A 20,083-nucleotide genomic window follows, 5' to 3' on the forward strand; every position below is an offset into this window, starting at 1 on the left:
TCCTTCCAATGGATTCCTGTGGCTGAGCTTGTAGAGAGGATCCATAAGTTTGGAAGTTTCTTGCTCATGTCAGACTTTTCAGGGAGCCTACTGGATAGCCTGGCTCAACTTGTGGAGTGTTAGTATTTTGGAGATGTCAGGTTCATGTCCACAAGGAAGGAAGCTATCTCAGTTGGGAGATCAGTGGTGCATACAATGGTTTGAAGATCTGTGGTTTTAACCTCATTGTTGACAGTTAATTTTTGAGTGAGTTTCCGTATAATTTTAAAATTCATTTGGTTGATTAGTTCTTGTTGATCATGTTATAAAGGTGTAAGTTACAGGGGAGGGGTGAGATTTGTCAAGATATATCCTGGTTTTAGGATTTTTCTCTTCAGGATTTTCCCAAATATCAGCATTTTTCAAAAAGTCTCCTTTAACGTCTGTAAAATTTGGAGCTCACCATTAATGCACTTTTACATATGTGGTCACAAATTGCCATTTTTATAAAGGTTGTGGTGGCCTCAACAAAAAGGTAATTAACCCAAAGATGATAGAGTTTGCAATGTTTATTAGCACAGTTCAGTTTCTGTATGCTTTAATAGCAATCAATGAGTAAATCAATCCAGTTCAGTTTCTGTATGCTTTAATAGCAATCAATGAGTAAATCAATCCAGTTCAGTTTCTGTATGCTTTAATAGCAATCAATGAGTAAATCAATCCAGTTCAGTTTCTGTATGCTTTAATTAATAGCAATCAATGAGTAAATCAATCCAGTTCAGTTTCTGTATGCTTTAATAGCAATCAATGAATAAATCAATCCAGTTCAGTTTCTGTATGCTTTAATTAATAGCAATCAATGAGTAAATCAATCCAGTTCAGTTTCTGTATGCTTTAATAGCAATCAATGAATAAATCAATCCAGTTCAGTTTCTGTATGCTTTAATAGCAATCAATGAGTAAATCAATGTTGGTAAGTACTCAATTTTCATCAATGAAGTGGAAAGTGCAATATTATGCAGCCGTTGTTCAGTATTGCCACCCGGACCATTGTATTGAAGCTATTTTTTTCTTGTGCCTTGTTGTAATGTCCCTGCCTTGCTCTGCACACACTCAGCCTTCCTTCAACGCTAAGCCTTTCCTGCCTGCTGTGGTTTCCTCCCTTCCTCTAGGCTCCTGTCACTGCTAAGTGCAAGGTGGATATCGCGACTGCCACATCCCGAACATGCACCCACTAAACAGACGTTGTCGGGTAATTTGGGTGGGTTGGAATATTGCCAACAGTGGTCTACCCGCCCTTGTAATGATGCCATGCATAGTACACCCCCACCTCAGGCACAAAAGTTGAATTGTCATCTTGGATGTTATTGGACAAATCCTCTAGCTGAAATTCTGAAAGGATATACACTGAATAAATATAAGTACTATCCCTCTCTCCCCTCCTTTCCATCAACAAGCCATTATTTAAAATCTAAACTTAAGATTTGTGATCTCGACTTTTTGTTTTTGGATTTTGTTTTGGTTTTAAATTTGCTGGTTGATGCTAATTTTTACTTCAGATGTCCTAGATATAACCCACATCTTAGTGCCAAGTGTCACGCGTGGTGACACCTGTCAAGTTGGATTCAGTCACACCATTGCAGTCCTGAACCAGCAAGACCCTTGTTTATGAAGCCCCACCTTTTGCTCTCTTGTCAAAAGATTTCCAAGCTGTTGTGCCACAAGTGCCTGGGTTGCCCACTTGGGAATTTTAACAAAAGAGGACTTAAAGGGAGACTGTTGAAAGGTGTCAGTGTGTAAACAGAAAGACACTGGCCCCCTGACTGGCGCCTGTGGAAAAATAAACATAAGTAGTCAATAGAGGGCTCACTAATTCATTAATGGAAGCTCAGAACAATTATTGATATATGTTTACTGTTTTACATAACTGAAAGGTCCACCTCACTTTGTGTCAGAAACAACTGTCTGGCTGGCAAGTGCACGCACGCACATATATAGAAATGGGATAAAGCCTCTAGTTTATGGCTTCCATAAGGAAACATGCTATTTTTAGCTGGAGCCCCTTGCTTAATCAAGACGTAGCCCTAGACCCCTAAATGTACTGATTCCATTTTTGGCTTTTTTTGCTATTTTGGAAGTTTGCTGAAGATAAAAGTTGTTACCCTGTGTGGTGTTGACAGAATGGAAAAAATGCAAATATGTTTTCCATATGCCATTCCCCTGGCCTAGTTGCTTTTACATTTTTCCATGTCCCACTCCCATCCAAAGGTTAATCTAATATTTTCTGCACAATCTGTATTTTTGTGCTATCCATGGATATAATTTCACAACCCCGGTAGCAGCAATGCATTTACTGTAGTAAAGTAATGCCAAGAGTAAATTAACTTTACAAAAAGTAAGGCAATGCTGCTGCAGTAAATGATGATGAAGGGGTGGAGCCTGAAAATGGGGGAGGGAGTGGCGGTTGATACAATGCTTGGATTTGTGGTAGTCTGGTATGATGGCGCATAACCGTGTAACCGCACTCTTTGAGGACCTGGGAAAATGCTCTGACCTCTGCTTCATGTGTACGTGACATGATTAAATAATTTACTTGGATTCCTGAGGGTTTGTTTGGGACTTCCCCTGGATATTGTAGTCTGGTAATGTTACCTTTATACTTACATGAAGATACAACGGATACAAGCATTGAAAAATGTAACCCCTGCAATTGTGTCACTTTATTCCTAATGCTGAGGAATCTGCTTGGAAGTTACTTTGAAATTTTTTTTCGAGAAAGGGATTCTTGCATATTTCTCAACCTTGGCGTACTTCTTTTCATTTTTTGTAGAAAAGGTTCATCACGACTCTTACAGTTGAATAAGCGTTTGTCCAGTAACATAAGCCCATCCACAACCTGAAAGTGACTACAGAAAAACTGCCAGAAACCTCATCCGTCTTGTCTACAATGTCTACATTCTCCACCCCGTTTTATAACTTGGTGAACAAGGCAATTGAACTCATGCTAAAAGGATTAGGTTTGATGTAGCAACTGCAAAATGTGGGAAAAATGACTTCCTTTAGAACAAAAACTGTTGTAAGACCTTCCACCATTTGCCCATTTGAGTAAATGTGTATGAATCACAAGTGCCATTCATTTTGGTGTTTGATTGTTCTGCTGCAAAGAGTTTTTTTTTGTTTTTTTTTACCATAAAAGATACAAATCGTGCAATTTCAGTATGTGTTTACATTATTTTGGAGAATTGAATCAGTCATACCCAGATGTGTATTTCGGATTTAATGGGAATAATTACTTTAATACAGGCGATTCACAATGGTGCGCCTCCAAGAGTTAGCAATGCGTTCGCCAATTACAATGCACGAAATCTCTTGACCCGACAGTGTGCCTTAGACGCACACTGTTGTGAAACGCCCCTATTCAGCTCAGCATGATATGTGTTTGCTCTATTTTACTTGAGCGCAGTCGTTCTGCTGCCTCCTTTTCTACTTCAAAAATATTTTAATAGGAATGAAACAAAAACCATGTTGTGTTGTCAGAGGGCAGGGGAGGCCATACTGTAAATAGCTCAACTCATCTTCCTTTGGCCCCCCCAGAATGTGATCACTTAAGAGAAGTATAAACTGGAGCATGACCACCACTTGTAACCACCGTGATTAATGAGATTAAGAGGCTGCACCCAATGTGTTGGATGCTTCTTATGACACACCTTGGAATCTTCAGGGTGCATTCTTACAAGAATCATGACAAGTGCAGATGGATTGAAGAAGGCAGCAAGGAGTCAGTCCAGTCCCAAGTGGCATTGAGGAGGATGCTGACGTTTTCATAATGAAACCTGTCCTGATCATTTGACCATCTGCAAGAAGCCCGTCAGAGTTGAGTTTTCCTTTTTCTTCTTCAGTTGCATTCCTGATGTGAAGTCGCTTGTCAGATCAATATTGCCACTTGGAAGAAAAAATCCAATAACACCAAGGGTAACGAGTTAGCCACCTGCAATGTAGCCACATGCTTGATGCAGAGTGACAACATGTTGATGTACAGTTTCTGTCAAGCAATAAGTTGAGTGAGTGAACCAGTTAGGGAGGGACTACTCTCCATCCAACTAACATTTGAAGTTTTCACCCAATACATTATGCATAGCATCAATGATAAAGGTGCAAGAAGTAGTATACCAGCACAGACATGTTGCACTTTTAAGCATGCTTCTGATGATAATTTGCAAGCATTCTGACCTGCTTTGCGCTCAGTGCACAAGAGTAGCCTCACTGGTGTCAGAGAGAGAGAGAGGCTTATCAGACACTTTGCCATTCTGCACCCTTTCCTGTGCAAAGACACGTACCGCCATTTTCGTCCCATCACTATCACATGATGCACTCTCCACTGGAATACGTAGGCCCCTCGAGATGTCCTCACTAGGTAACAAACTGCCCTTTCTCATTAAGTACACTTTAAGTCGGATGGCTTTTCCGTTCCAAATTCTGCCTCTCTGACACCTTTCATCCATGTCTTGCTCCTCCCCCTCCCCTCATTTCTGGATGCCAGCTGGCTTCTCATGTGTGGTACAATAGTGTGCTAACTTGTAACGTACATGTGTGCCACTCATGCAAAGGGTGCTTGTGTTGGCAAATGCTATGTCCCATGGGATATGCAGAGAAAACCAAGATAATAATATGTTTTAACACCATGGAATGAAAAGAACTCAGCCCAGATCAGCATTCCTGAGAAAAAATTAACCATCAACTGGAGTCATATTAAATGGATTATCACAGATTTATTAGGTATTTTGAACAGAGATCATTTTCAGTAACCAACACTGTAAGACTGTGTAGGATTAAATGAATTACCAAGGGAGCAGGAACATGTCGGAACAAACAATTTAAGCAGTATTTGCCTCATTACAGCAGAACAATAACCAACTAAGAGGATGTTGTAATGAGAGCATGAAGAGGAGAACATCTTCTCAAGGAGACCGTGTCTCCTCACTTGGCAAAGGCACCCAGCATCAGAGGCAACATTTATTAAAATATTGTGTATTTGGATGGGCCTTGTCATTTTACTGTTGAATAGTCCTGATGTTGATGATCAGAATTGTATTTCACTGTAATTTTTACTGTTTTTACTCACTTGGTCAGACCTAAGGATCCATAACATGTCTCAAAGGACATGACTTTAATAATTCCAATAAGAAACAAAGAACAAACATTAATTTAATATGTTATTGGTATCGTAAACACGGCCTAGATTTGTACATTTTAGACCAAATGAAATGATAATCTATTTAAGATCATGAATCAACTTTATTGATTATAATTGAAGGCCATCATGAACATAATATGCACTGCAGGATGACAATATATGTACATCCTGAGTCTCCAGGAAGATATGTCGTTAGCTTGGCTATTCAAGTAGAACATGACCTCATGCTATGAAAGCGATGAGTGAATAGTTAATGATCACCCTACCCGTGGACTGCCCTGGATGTACGTGTACTTGGAAAGATTACTCAAAGATGTTCTACATCTGTCACAAAATGGCTTGTGCCACAGTTTATGAGACAGTAGCAGATATGGAGGAATGTACACCTGACACACGACCCCCTCTCCATTTTACTGTAATTTTGGAGACAGCAACTTTCACCAAGATGAGAGGATCATAAAGTGCACTTCTTGTTTGTTCAGGTTTCACCTCCATTCTTGGTACCCCCCCCCGCCGCCCTTTTCATATAGATTCCTGGCCCCCTTTTTGGAAATACTATATCGGCTATGTATTCATCATGGTCATTAATGAATGAACGCTATGTCCGTTTTATGTTACACTGATTCTACATACTGACTCCGAACAAGCTGTTCTTCTGTTCAAGGAACAGAGCCGGTGTATCCAAGAGACATTCCCCACACAAGGAGGAAGGAAGACACATCAAGACACATCTTATCTCAATTTTCACTCTGTCTGCTGCCCAGTGAGTTTCAGCATCGAATGACAGTAGCTATACTAATCATGATCACTGGCATGTAGGGTAGGTTTTCCACATCCATCCGTCCCTCGCACTGCAAACAGGATTCATTTTTTCGATTGATTTTGAAATGTGATCACCTGTCAAAAAGAGGAGATGTGGGTGTAATGTTTTCCAAACAAGTCAAATCATGAGGAAAAGAGGAGTCCACTTTTCAACCCAAATTGTCTGGATCCTGAAGGATCCAGACAATTGAGGTTCCAGACGTTGAAGGATCGATCTAGGTTAATGGATGAATTGGTATAATCATATAGCCAGCGCACATGCACAAGTCAAAACAGTGTAACTTACTGTGATTGTCCCATTGGATGTAAGCGCTTCCTCTGAGTGTGTGAATGATAAAATAATCCCGAATATCGTCACTATTTTTACAAAGAGATAAAGTCTCGCTGGAAACTAAAAACTAGGTTTCACAAAATCACATTTGAAGTTGGTCTCTTTTTCATGAAAGAAGGGATCTTAAATGACAAAAAAAATGCAAAATGAAAGTGATATTTATAGAAATCAATGAAGATTGTTTATTCAGTAAACAAACACTTTTCCTTGTTTGTGAAAATGCTAAAATTCATGTGACTTTTGTCTCTTAGAAAATAGCATGCACAGTAAACGCTTTTGCCATAATGTGTGCCAGATGCAAAATTGTTACAATTTGTATACATTTCCGGAGTCGACATTGTCTCTTTGTGCTTTTGCCCTTTATTAATGCTTTACCTCTGGGAGACAGCTTTGTCTCTTCGTGAAAATGCAAAATGTAGTGTAGTTGAACTTTGCCACACGGAGATCATCATGATTTGGGCTGATTTTAGTAGATTTGGTAAAAATTTATTACGCCAAGTTGTAGGCATCAAATAGATGAATTCATTTTACCCCCAAAAATGAAGAAATTTGAAAAAAATCATGATTTGTGGGCCTCTTTGTCTGTTCTTGAAAATGGTGACAATATGCAGAAGTATAAAACAAACTCATCAATTTCTTTCCATTACAAATAAAATGCATGCAATGCCTTGTTTCCTCTTTGGATGCACCAGACTTTACAGTAGGTGTTGTGACAGAATTTCTTGATGAGCAGATTCAGACTGTTTAGAAATTATGGCAGAAATGATAAGTGCTGCCAAACTCCTTTGGCCAGAGTTCGTGTCTTGATCTGAGCATTTTTCCCACAAGGATTTTCCCACAGACTCGAGTCACCACACTGCAGTCACTCAGATTCTTGTAGGACCACTCCCAACCGAATTTAGAATGTCATGGCCACAGGAAAGCAACCCACCCTAGCTCTCATCCTTGAACTTTGAATATCATTGATAAATCATAAAACTGTCAGACTTTGACTTTAGTGAACAGATATGGACCTACGAGTAACTTCCCCATCAACCACCCCCCCATGATAAAGTTATCATTACTAAAAATAATTGAATATATCCCTAAATAGCCAGGGTTCTTTGTGTTAAAGCATTTCTGAAGAGAAACTAAGATTCAAACAAGGACAAATGTATGTTTGATGTCTGCAATATGAGTATGTTTATTTGTGTGTGTTAGTCCAGAACACCTGTAAAAAGTTGACTGCACTTTCTGCCAATTACATGTCAATTTACAGGAAATGTCAGTAAAACTACCGGGAAAGTAGCCATCAGCAAATTAAAACACTTTCATAATTTGCAAAGTTCCGTACAGTGTAATTTTATTTCCATTCTCGTCAGTGTCAATGTCCTGTTACTACTCTAATTTGCATCCTTATTAGCTTTTAAAGGACAGGTCAACAGAGAAAAAAGTGGGATAAGCATGGCCAGTTTTTTTTTTTTTTTTGGTCAATGGGGATTCCGTGAGAAGGACCCTGCCTTAGTGGCCGGGTAGCAGGAGTCTGTAATTAACCAATGTCCGTGCAGGAAATTCATAATCTTGCCCCAAGTCACCAACCCAGAATGGAGTGATGACTTTGTATCAGTTAGGGCAGTCGTAGTGACCTTTATAGTTTCTCTTTTTATGCAAATAGTAACCCCTTTCCCAGTTTTTGTGAAGGAAAACTTCACAGTGAGCATGCAACTATAACTACATTTAGTGATCTTTCATGTGGTACATCTGTAATTCTTGTCGCAATGAATTTGTGTCCAATTCACAGTTGGGAGTTGGAAGGAGTGACAAGAAAAATGAAATCAGGAGTAATAACTGGCGGAAATTCTTCCCTTGTTACAGATTTTATGGAGGGCAGATAAGAGAAATGATTCATTGATCTGTGACCAGATATTGCTTCGTCTTTGAAAAAGAAATACATAAATCATCTTGCCATTCATAGTAAGTTCGAACAAATTTTTCAATTTCAAGCAGAAAAGATTTTTTATACATATACACCGTGTATCCACACTTGCATGTAAGCTGATCTATTTCAGTTTTTATACATCGAAGTCAGAAGAATAAAGATAATGAATTATTAGTAAAAATAGAAAAGAATGAATACCTTTCTTTACAGATATTACATGTGCTTCTCAAAGAAGCAATATGATATATAGCACCATACACACATGCTCTTTTAACATCTATTTACATAATATACGCTGATACCTGTTTGTATCCAATACCCGTCAAAATACACTCAGAAAAAGATGAAATCCCTGTTCAAATTAGACAAGGGAAGATATGTTTGTATTGTCAAGAGTACCTCGCTTGAAATCATGTTTAATTACTTTATTAAACACAGATTCTTTTGTACATTGGTTTGGTTCACACAAATAAAAAAAAGTCAGGGAGTGATGACATCAGTAACAATGGATATAATTTCGACAGGTTGAACCTGTAGATATGTCAAGACTCAGTGAAACGGACAGAAAAAATAGAAACCTGCCTACTATTTTCACTGTCTCTCACAATTAACGATAATTAAATACATTTTATTAATTTTTTTCACCATTTGTACTGTTACTGACATATCCAGGCACAACATAAAGAAGAAAATGGCTATTCATTCGGGGAGGTCCGCATGGACCCTTTAAGGTGTTTGTAAATGGGTGATTGCTACAGTTGTTTCCATTTCCCAATATAAAATGATATTCAAAAGAATACGGGCAAAGTCTGCCAGCATGTAACCTGGAAGAGGATGGGTGGGGCATACAGTGTAGGTGAGGTCACTCGTAAGTTTTGGGTTGGGTCAGAGCTGCATGCTTAAGCTACAGCAGTGTTGTAATCTTTACATCATTTAACGTTCACTTTTGGCTGCTCTTTGCCAATGGCACACTATGGAGAACAGCTGTAGACTTAGCCAGTAATGCCAATTGTGGACATGGCCCCACATTGCCCCTTGATGGATGTGGCAGCATGCAGCGTCCAACTCACACAGTTGAGTCCTCCCGGGGTAACCATCACATTACACATATTCTGTGTTGCAAGATGATTAAGCTGTTGATCTTTGTCCGTACAACATGACTGTATGCCATGTAGCATGCCTTCATTCCCAAGCTTTGAACAAGCAGTCAAATAACCACCACATCCCAGGTGACCCGTTCCAAAAAAACATGGGCCTAGTAATAAGGTTAAGCTTTTTCAAATTGTTCATTTTCTTGAGTTGACACAAATCCAGTTTCCCAATTTAGAGGAAAAATTGTCAGACAGTTTTTCTGGGCCAGCTTGTCCTTGGAGGTATCTTATTTTAGAAAGCTTCATGGCTCCCCTCCCCACAATTTAGGGGTTTTCAAGACACCTGTCGATAAGAGCAGTTTGAGGTATTGGCCACTCAGGGTAACAGTAATCATCAGAACAGTATGATGCATTTGGATTTAAGTTAAAAAATACAATAGTATGTCCACAAACATTTGTCCAAGAATTTATACAGAGGGTTATTTACAGAGCAAGATATAATTTAGCATCCAATAATTTACAGGGTTGTTTAAATCATAAACATTAAATACTTTTGTAGATTTTTTTCTGATACGACGAAACCTTCAAGCTGAATGGAGGAAATGGCAGATATTTTTCTTCTTTTTATCAGTATATTTGCATTCATGCATTTAACTTTAGTGATAGCCAGTAATATTTGAACCGTTTTTAGTCCCCTCAATTGGTTTGTCAGGCTAATCCATGACTTGATATTCCTCTCTTTTTCTTTCACAGAAAAGCTTTTCAGATTTGTCTACCCAGTCTGCTCAATTCTGCTCCACAAAAAAGGGTTGTCAAAAGCCAAATTCATTTGGTCCTGAACAGGTCTATGATCTCAAGATAGTTACAAGCATTTGAAGGAACACTCAAAATTGTGTGATTGTCGCAGTTCAAAATTAGCTTTAAAACATTTTTTTCTGGCGGTTCATACAGTACCAACCCTCTTGCTCTTGGCACGTCTTCCTCTTGGCCTCATTTTCAAGTCGCTCCCCTTCTGACACCGTTTCATTTTGTTGGTGACTTGCCACTCGCAAACCCCACTTGGTCTACGGACACAGGCAGAGTGCAGGGCTGCACAGTCATCCTCATGGAATAAGTAGGGGTTGTAAGCGCAGACGTCTTTTTCCTTGGCTTCCGGAGGCCAATATATGACACCAGGCTTGATCTGTGAGATGACGAAAGTAGGCATGTCTCAATAAAGCTAAAGCTGAGTTTGCCAGGGCTTCACATGTTGGTCATTCTTAGGAAAGTTGAATTTTAACAATTTTTTTTTGTTCACTAAAACTTAACTCAGTTGTTTTTATACCACAGAGTGTTTGTCACCACCAGTCGCCACTATCAATAAATCTATAAATCCCTCCACTTTGTTAGTAAACAGCAGTTAATGTAATGAGTGGTTTATTGATCAATTAGAGTAGCCCCATCATTGATCGGCCCAACAGGTGATAGACTAGACTCCAGCAGGTGTCTATACCAATACTGTTGTAGCTGTGTTCATAAATTGTTTATGAGGTGATACAAGCCCACCAGGTACACCTTCAGAAGCTGTTGATAAGTCATTTGGTGGTGGGGGTATTTACAGGCTAACTGCCATTGAATTCTTTTCAATAATATTAATGAGGTTGTTGTAACCCCTCTAATGACACGAGTTACTTCAAATCAATTTAGCCTTCAAGAGAGCCCTGGCCTCCAAGAGCAATTACAATAGGATTTGAGCCCAGTTGGGTGTATTTTTGTAAACAAGTTGTGGTTTGACGTACAGTGCACTCATCACAGTATTTCTTGTAGATGTACTTCAGTCCTTGTCGCTGGCTCTTGGTCACGAGATGTGACTCAGCCACCCAGTCACAAAGATGAATTGTCGGACCTCTCTCGGCAAAGTTTCCTGTAGGAGATCAGGAAATCATTAGAGCATGTCTCAATATAGCTGCTCAAAGGACATTCTACTATTTTTTCTAGGGGAAGAATGTTGGAATGACAAATCGTCTAGAACTAAGTTTTTATTTTATTTTTTATTTTTTAGGGGGGTGTTTTTCTTTTTTCCACCTGCGTCTCACGGTGTTTATTTTTTGTTTGTTTATTTCCATAAAAAGGTAAAACTTGTTGGGATATTCTGTTATTGCTGCAAATAGAAGTGTCATAATTTCTTAAGACTACTACTTTGTTCACCTTATTGAAAAATGACAAGAAATAAAACTCACATCACTGTATTTGAAAAGGGACAAAATAAAACTCACTATTTAATAGTAACTGTGCACCGTAATGAAATGCACACCCTGCTCAAAGTGACATCTTCCAAAAAGTTTGAAGTGGTCTGGTATATACTTTGCACTTCAGCCAATGTGTCACAGAAATCATCAAGGAGTTACTTAGATTTTGACCTATTTAAAAAAATGACCTCCTTTTACAAGAAGTGTCTTCTTTTATGATTTTGCCGGTTGCTGAGTGTGCTTAGTCCCAGAGGTTCCCAAGTTAGAAGGGAAACAGGCCACAAGTCTGTTTAAAGACAGACTCACTTCAAATTACATCAATTCCGGGTTCTGTCAGAATTTATGTCTCTGTTTTGACATGTAAGGAAGAATTTGTCTCTTGCCCTTTATGAATTCATAAATCAAACAGCAACAAACCACTTAATAACAACATATTTGACTGCATATGTATAATGCACCACGAGCTCATCCCTGAGGTATTAGATTCCGGTCAAGTTCTGTTCACCCTGCAGGCCATTTTAGCCATTATGTGTAAGTAAATCAAATGCCCAACTCGTTCATCTAAAGCAAATTTAGAACCAAATCTTCAAATGCTGACTAAGATGTAACTCCAAAGAAGCAAGGGTACTTGCATTGTGTTGAAAACAAACGACCATTCACTCCCATATGCTGAGATATCTTACCCAAGTGCACCATGAAAGTATTGGACAATAAGACAATCTTAGAAGTTTTAAGGTGTTACAGTGATCTTCTAACCTGTCAGCAAGTATTTCTTGCCCTCGTCCAGCATGGTCACGCCGCACATGCCGCTGTCAGCCGGGCTGATGATCTCAATCCTGCTCCTGGCTAGTATCCGCTCCTCCCCCTTGTACACTTTCTCCACCTGCACGGTGTACCTCAGCCTCATGGCCCAGGTGTTCCAGGACTCCATCTCCCCCTCTGATAGGGGGCGGAGCATCTTGGGAGGTTTGGCCATCCTCAGCTTGCTGACTGCGGGAAACCTCCAGGGGGGTTTCGTCGTGGGCTGAGGGGTGGTGGGAAGGGACTGTGATGGACTAATTGGCTCGTAGGTCTTGCTGAGGATCTTGGCGCGAATAACTGTGGAATGTTAGGGGAAAATGAAGGAAAAAATGTAAGAAGTGCCTACTAATTCATTTGTGAAGGATCTTGGCATGAATAAGTATTGAGTTGACAGGAAAACTAATTAAAAATTGAGGAAAAATTGATTTTAGATTTTAAGAAAAGTTTACTTATTCATTTGTAAAAGTGTAAGTTCTGTGGCCTGTGTTTGATACTTGGAGAATCGTAAAGGACATTCTGCTAGGAGTTGAATCAAGTTGTTTATTTCTACGAATTTGTTTGTCCTCAGTGAGATGAGTTATGGGTCTGACCAGAAGATACTCCACTAGACACTTCAAATTACAAAAATGAAAATCAAAACAAACATTTTACAAATAACCCATTTTACAGATGTAAATCAAATCATTCCATTTCAAGCTCTGAATCTGTTACCATTCACAGAGAGTCATCAAGCACATTAACCTGAAGCCAGTACTCCCCCCCCTTTTTTGGTTGTCATGTCTGCCACTCTTTTAAACTACCCTGGATGTGCCAGTATGTGTTAATGAGGCTTCCTGGTTGAGAAAAGTTTACTTTCCTGAGTTTGGTTGTTAGGAAGGATGGTTACCGGTTGAGCTCAGCATGTCAGTTACAATCACTCAAGCCCCATGAATGCTGCACTAAAATACTGATAAGAGTTCACTCCTCAGGTTTCATGTAGGATCGGTGCAGCCCATTGAACAAAGGAGATTGCTCCTTTCTGCTTCCTTTTCACAAATGCTCTCAAAGCAACAACAAAAGATGCAAACTTGTTTCAAAAGCCCTCGGTAAATTGAGCTGATCTGTGTTCCTGGTAATGAGACAATCACAGCTCTGTACTGTGCTCAAAATGATATCCCTGCAAACTTTGTTTGGTTTGTTGCGTGGGGATTTTATTTTCTGTTATTACACAGTGCTACTGTACTGTGGGCTTCCATTTTCGTTTGGTTAGGTAAAATTATCCACAAACAAAACAGTCATCTGTCAACATTTTCTAGGAATGAACTTTGAGTGTTGAGAGGGCTCTGCAGGGTATTCAACTTTGAAACAGTCCACTTGTTGATGGCAAAGCTATCAGGCACATAGCCGAAAACATCTTATGAGAGGAATTTGAATGTTGGCACAAGGAAGTTTGCCCTTGGAAAACCATCCTTAAATTTTCAGGGTTTCATTATTCAAGTGAAGTATCACAATGAACGGTAGGCGTTTGATTTTTGTTAAAGCTGTTTGCAGTTTGTGGTTTGTCCCCCAACCTTGTATTCCACTGAATTTTAAGGTTTGAAAAGCATTTGTGAGTAACCGTACATTTGCTGTCAAACAATCACCCATAGACAGTACATGGATAAGTTAATTGTTCAGGAAACACTGTCATAAGCGATCCCGGTGGGTCTACTGGGTGGAGACCTTGTGTAATTAATCACTGGGCCTTGGATGGCAGCAGCAAAAAATCCAGTAATTATTTGTTGATTGTAACTGGTGAATGATTGTTGGGAATTGCTAAGGGGATCAACACTTTGGTGTTTGTGACCTTTAGCTGAAAGGCCATCAATGCTTGGAATGCTAGCTCTTTCATAAGAGCAGGGCCAGTTTGGACCCTTTGCAGGAGCCCTGCCCGATTGCTGGGTTCAGAAACCACCGGCAAAATCCTCCAGTGTTGTTCTATTTTGGGAAGATGGCACCCTGTTTGCTCTTGTGGAGTTTGTGGTTCGTCTCTCTTCACGCAAACTTCATTATTTTCAAACACAGCCTCTCTCCCCCCAACGGGTTTTGAGGGACACCTCACAAAATAGATCGCTCTGCTATGTAGCCTTGCCTTGTGGTTTACATTGTGGCTGAATGACATGTTGATTTTGGAAAAGTGTGAGGTTCTTTCTAGTAGTGTGTCTGGAAATAAGGGTAATCTATTTTGTGTTTTTAGTGAATACCTCTGGGTTCTTTGGGGCAGAATCTGCCTGAAAGTAGACCTATTCTAAAATAGGCATGGTTTTACAATTTCACAGGAGGAAAAAAGCAAAAGAATGATGCCTCATTACTGCAGGAAAAAAGACTTGTCTGTGGATTGTTAAGTCTTCATTGCTTGTCTGTTGCTTTATATAGATGGTCTTAGGATTGTGATCAGTGTCTATTATGTGGTAGCATGTTGGTTGCATCCCAGAAGCCAAAAATAGAAGTACTGCCTAATGAGGCACCACAGTGCTTTTCTATATTTGTAAAATCCTTGGTTGGCCGCCAACACCCCGCAAAAATCTGATGGTCGTTTTTGTCCTTGGAGGAGCATCATTTGGTGCCGCAGCAGGCAAGATAATGTTTTCTCGGATTATAAGACAGTCTTTTTTATTGTTCTTTTCTGTTTTTGTTTTAAATTTGGTGTAAACATGAAAATAACAATATCTGTACTGGTGGTCCTTACATTTCTGTGTACAGTCTCTGAATCTTAAGGACCAATTAGATGATGTTGACTGTTTCAACTCCGGAAAGGAAGGAATGTTTTCGTAGCTTCTGTTTTCAGCTGCTGCAATGGGAAGTTGTCAATTTCATAAGCCGATGGGATATTGATCATCTTGTCTTTCAGAGGTGTGGGGAGGGGTATTTTGGGGCCTGAGATAAATATTGTGGGGCACAGACAGAAAACTCAGTGGTGATCTTGCAGTTTCTCAAAACTAGACCAAAGACCACTGGCTCATCAAGTTCTATACTCACCCTTGAAAATAAACATGCACGACCTCCTTTCTTGGTTTCAATTAAAATAATTTAGTTTTTCCCATGTACGGTTTTGCATACATTCCCTGTCCACACACAGCAGAAAGCCACACATGCACAACAAATCTTATAAATGTACTTGTTAGTTTTACATCTGGATATTTTGCAACTCTCAATATGTCAAGCAATGGATTTTCCAGAAACACCAGCAGAAGTTTTCGATGATCCCTAAGATGAAATCCACTTGAACTGCCTTCAGTATGCCCAATGCAGTGCACTTTCCCCTCTTGTGTTTACTTTTCATAGCTGGAGAGAGATGTACTTCGCCTGTTATTTACTCAACTGGAGTACTATATTCTCCTTTTGGCCTCTACCTGTATGTTTTTTTCATCAGTGCCCAAGGACCGATTTTCAAGAGTTGTGCCCAGGCATGCAGGAATAGGCATACAGAAATCTAATTAGGTAGCTGTTTAGGCACTCATTCATCCTATGGGTTGTATCCCAGAACCAGTTCCTTGCCTCGTATGATTAGATCAAACATTGGCTGTACGTGATTGTCAAAAAGATCTAGTGCCAGGTTAGGGAAACAGATAAAAATGTCTGTACAAATTTAAAACTTTTGAAATGCTCCTTAGCAATTTTTGTGTAATCTGATTGTCGGCATTATTTTCGTTGCTTTGGATTGACTATATTTTAGGCAATGCATCAACCCTCCATTCACTAAAAAAGAAACACGTAATGCCATGCATTAAAGGCATAGACCATGTCGACCTTCCATATGGATTCGGTAAGGTGGTTTGTTATCAACTATCTTGAAGGGTTGCTTTTAGGCCTACATTTGTGGAGTTCCTTGCTTATTGGGGCCCATTTGCATGGCTGTGCTTGCTACAGAATGACACGCTCAGTATACAGAGCTGTAAGCACTATCACAAAAGTCTTGCAAACCAAGTTAAAACAGAATCCATGGAACATACTTCAGTTGAGCATGATTCAAGTTTCCGCGATGATCTGTACAATTCGCTGATTGCTATTGCGAAATTTTACTGGTATGGTTAGCAAGATATTTTCCTACCTCCATGTTGTGAGTGCAGTCCACTCATCAACAAATTGCTTGTTGGAGGCTTGCCAGATTGATTTTGGCTGTAACCTGGGACCCTGTTTGTCAACACTTATCCTGTATAGTGGTCAGGTGTGGGAGTAAGTGATTGGATGGATCATGGGTGAAGGAAGGATGGGAAGGAAATTTGGAATTTGCTAAGCATGTGCCTCAGGCTGTGTGCCCTGTCATTTGAGTGTCAAAGGTTTGCAGCTAGTAGTACAACTCTTCATTTTGTATCTTGTCTTTCCATCAAACTGGGCATGACATAGTAATTTTTTTTTTCTCACAAGATATACAAGAGTTTGTTAAGAAAATTCCATAAAATATGATATTGTTCTGCTCTTTAATACTTGAAAAATGTTTACATATTTATTCACAGTAACAGGGGTCTTCCATTCACAGAAGAGAATTTGTTACACTTTCGAACTAAATGTTCTAACTTAATGCAATTAATAGTTCTGGAAAATGACTTACCAAATTCGGCTTGACAGAAGTGTTGTTGTGGATGTCTGTGAGCACATTGACATCCTAATACAATCTGTGACGTTTGAAGGTATGCCATGAAGACAACAAGAAGCAAACTTAGCAATGAGCAATCCATCTTGACCGAAAAATGAAGAGGCTCGTCAGGAAAATCAATTGGCTTGAGGTTCAAGTCAAAAACCGCTAGCTCATGTACCTGCTCATTCACTTGATGCAGTTAAGACATGGGCAGCGTGTTTAGAGTATCACAACTTGCCACAGTATTTCTCTGGCTGGGTGTAAACACGTGCAGTTCCTGCTGACGAACTGAAGTCAACCTGCCATGCCCCCCTGTATTTATCCTTGCAAGATTCACTGGCTGTTCCATCTAGTGTGAGTGACCCCCTCTGTGTGAATCACTCCAGTAGTGAACTATATCATGCATATGGCCTAGCCTGCGGTTGCTGAAGCAATTGAACTGCCAACAACAATGCGGTCGTGGGGGCTTAATAGACAAGGTAGGGACCAGGTAAGGATGATGGGAGGTGATTCTCTAGGGCTTGCCCTGGAATGAATGACTGACACTGCACATGTGGCTGGGAAATCTGGACCAATCAAATTCAGAGCAGCCTAGCATGGACTCTTTTTCATTGCAGTGATTTTGTTGTTCACTTAATGCTTACCGGGTTCTCAGCCCTCATGGAAATATAGTATTCTTTTGGATGTAGTAAATGGCACCCAAGGACTTTCAGGTTTAGTGCTGCCTTAATCACTTTTGCAAGGATTCCTGTTTGGTTGTTTGACATTGGTTTGGTGGTTATTATCTGTCATCAATGTGAAAAGAATCCAATGCTCAGGGGGGGTTCCAAAATTGTAATGAATAATGCAGGTTACTTGAAATTGCATCCAGAACGTGGACCTGCACGTGATTTTTCAAGGCAGCTGGTAACTGCAAATGAAAATATCAATGATCAGATTTTCTTCCCAGGAGAGAATGTTGAAACTTTTTATACCGATCAGAACTAAGTAAATATGTAAATGTGACCTAATAAGGCACAATTTTAACCCAGTAATGTATTTGTTCATATTTAGTGTCTAGAGATACATGTAGTTAAAAATCACTTTGGAGTTGACATGGTTGAGTCATCCCTCTCTTAACCTCCTGGGCTGTTGGGGACTGAATCCTATCTTGAACATTACAAACTCAATCAGTGAGGTTTCCACTTAAAACCGGATGACTAAGTCTAGAGTTGATAAGTTGGAAACTGATACCCCACTTCAAATTTTCAAGAATTTACTCTTTCAAATTATGCCCTTCTGTAGAGTGTAAAACCTTTGCATGGTGTCAGCTTACCAAGTTACATCAGTCACCAGAAAACAGCTCCCATCTCAGTCCGGGGAAAACCTGACGAAATACTTCCTGTACATAAACATTGCCAGAAAGCTCTGAATTTTTCTGTGGTGGAATAATGTCTGGAGTATTTAACCCCAACATGTGTTGAAGTTCAGGAATGCTTGTTCAAAGTCCAAGCGTGACGTACTTGCACCTCATTGTGTTTTGGGAGTACAGTCTGCATTCCTTTGTTCTTTTGGAGCCACTGGCTCCTTAGTTCGTGTGTTTCATTGCTGTGAGACACATATTTTTTCTGACTATTTGAACAAATTCTAGTGTTTATTGGGACTTTGACCCAATTCAAATGACATATCCATCCCATGTCTGTTAAGGATAGCAATCCAGGTTTCTTTTCTTGCCCCTAATCTGCAGCTCAACAAACCCAGAACTGTGGTTTATAACACTGCCCAAAGTTTCAGAATAATTTGTGGAAAAAAATGTTGTTTATATATGAAGGAAATGAATTTAACCTTTGATATTGTAACTTTCTCTGATGAGGAAGTATAGGATTCTTCTGGGAGGGTGTTAGTAATTTCAATCACATTTTCCCTACCCATAATAATTATGATTGACACCCTGATGTGACTCACAGATTGCCAGTTTCCTAGTATGCCGTGAGATTTTAGGTCTTAATTTCCTTTGCTTCGATGGATGTCCTTGAGAGATCTGTAGAAAAATCCCCTCTTTTGATTTCAGGGAAATATCTTTATTTGGAAATATCAGAAGAAACTGGGGATTTCCCTAACATTTCTTGCATTCACTGCCTCCTAGTTCCCTTCCTCAAACTCAGCCTTTTCTCAGTAGTTTAGATTCCAGAGATATCACATCTTTCTGTGTGAGTCATAAATTTGTGCAGTAACACAGATGTGCATTGACATTATGCAGGTCCATTAATGTTTAACTCACTAGCACCCCACCCCAAAAATTCTTAGCAATTTTTCGTGAAGCTGGGTTACTTGATAAGCTTTGCTGTATGCCAGCAGTGAAAGTAAGTGTTGAATCCACAGGAAATCGCCTGACATTTTTTGCGTTCAATCTGCTCAGGAGAAATTCCAAATATGCCAAAAATGGTAAAACTTTCCCAAACAGCATTCTCCTTTTTTTCTGCAAAGCTGCTTTATAGTCCCTAGATCCTTCAAGTGAAGAATAGACTACCAGTGTTTATACCAGTCGAGTGAACAGAGCGCATCAAGACAGACTCCGGCACAAGGGTAGCATGCATAGTGATCCATCCCAACAATGGTACAATGGAGAGCTTACAGGTACAAGCTTCAAACACTAGCTGTCCAGGTGAAAAAGTATGAGAGGCTAACAATTCCCCCCAACAAAAGTGGGAATTCGGAGTATGTGGAGCATTCAACTATTTTGTAAGGCAAGGATGGGCATTCATACTGCAAGGTGAACTGAAGATGGCACCATCCCATGTTTTCAATCAATTAACAGTCATTCCTGCCATGTGATATGTCTAGGAGTCTGTGGAGTTTAGAGGGTCTGGTAAATTTATGGTCCTGACCCTAAAATTTTGATGACCCCCCTCCCTAAACACACCTTACTTGTTGGAATGAGCTTTGGAACCTTTGGCTCACAGATACAAAAGCCACACATTGTCCTAAATCATTTTTATGGATGGAAAATGATATCCATTTCCCTCCGTTGAGTTCCAGCTGTTTTATTGCAGAGATGTGTAAGTATGTTTGGTTTTGAGGCACATTCAAATGTTGATAAGTTGGGGTCTGAAATCCAACCTTTTTAAGGTTTCCTGAGAACA

General features: G+C 39.7%; 2 protein-coding genes across 9 annotated transcripts in view; one reads left to right on the forward strand and one right to left on the reverse strand.

The window, feature by feature from the left end:
• The window catches only part of LOC110983659 (synapsin-like), a 180,044-nt gene that overhangs the window by 94,373 nt on the left and 65,588 nt on the right, over positions 1–20,083 (forward strand). The window lies entirely within an intron of this gene.
• Positions 7,652–18,412, reverse strand: LOC110983664 (metalloproteinase inhibitor 3-like). 3 transcript variants are annotated; one of them, XM_087135456.1, is made up of 5 exons: positions 18,277–18,412; positions 16,935–17,871; positions 12,320–12,661; positions 11,114–11,238; positions 7,652–10,518 (listed from the first exon to the last, which is right to left on the reverse strand). In XM_087135456.1, the coding sequence occupies exons 2-5, from the start codon at positions 17,059–17,061 to the stop codon at positions 10,279–10,281; spliced, it is 834 nt and encodes a 277-aa protein (XP_086991582.1). In that variant the 5' UTR covers positions 17,062–17,871; positions 18,277–18,412; the 3' UTR covers positions 7,652–10,278. The 3 variants fall into 3 exon arrangements, with proteins under 3 accessions (XP_086991582.1, XP_086991583.1, XP_022098791.1); XM_087135457.1 differs by having other exon boundaries at positions 16,935–17,400; positions 18,277–18,398; XM_022243099.2 differs by having other exon boundaries at positions 16,935–18,379.

Source organism: Acanthaster planci, linkage group LG04 (genome assembly GCF_054643075.1).
Source record: "Acanthaster planci isolate LZ-2023a linkage group LG04, COTS_SCS, whole genome shotgun sequence".
Lineage (NCBI taxonomy): Eukaryota > Metazoa > Echinodermata > Asteroidea > Valvatida > Acanthasteridae > Acanthaster > Acanthaster planci.

Bases quoted from the DNA above. Each gene is read 5' to 3' on its own strand.
- LOC110983664 (XM_087135456.1), bottom strand. From the start codon at position 17,061: ATGGATTGCTCATTGCTAAGTTTGCTTCTTGTTGTCTTCATGGCATAC. The intron at 11,239-12,319 runs GTTAGAAGATCA...GATCTCCTACAG, and splicing joins CAAGAAATACTTGCTGACAG to GAAACTTTGCCGAGAGAGGT. The intron at 10,519-11,113 runs GTACGTCAAACC...GTCATCTCACAG, and splicing joins AATACTGTGATGAGTGCACT to ATCAAGCCTGGTGTCATATA.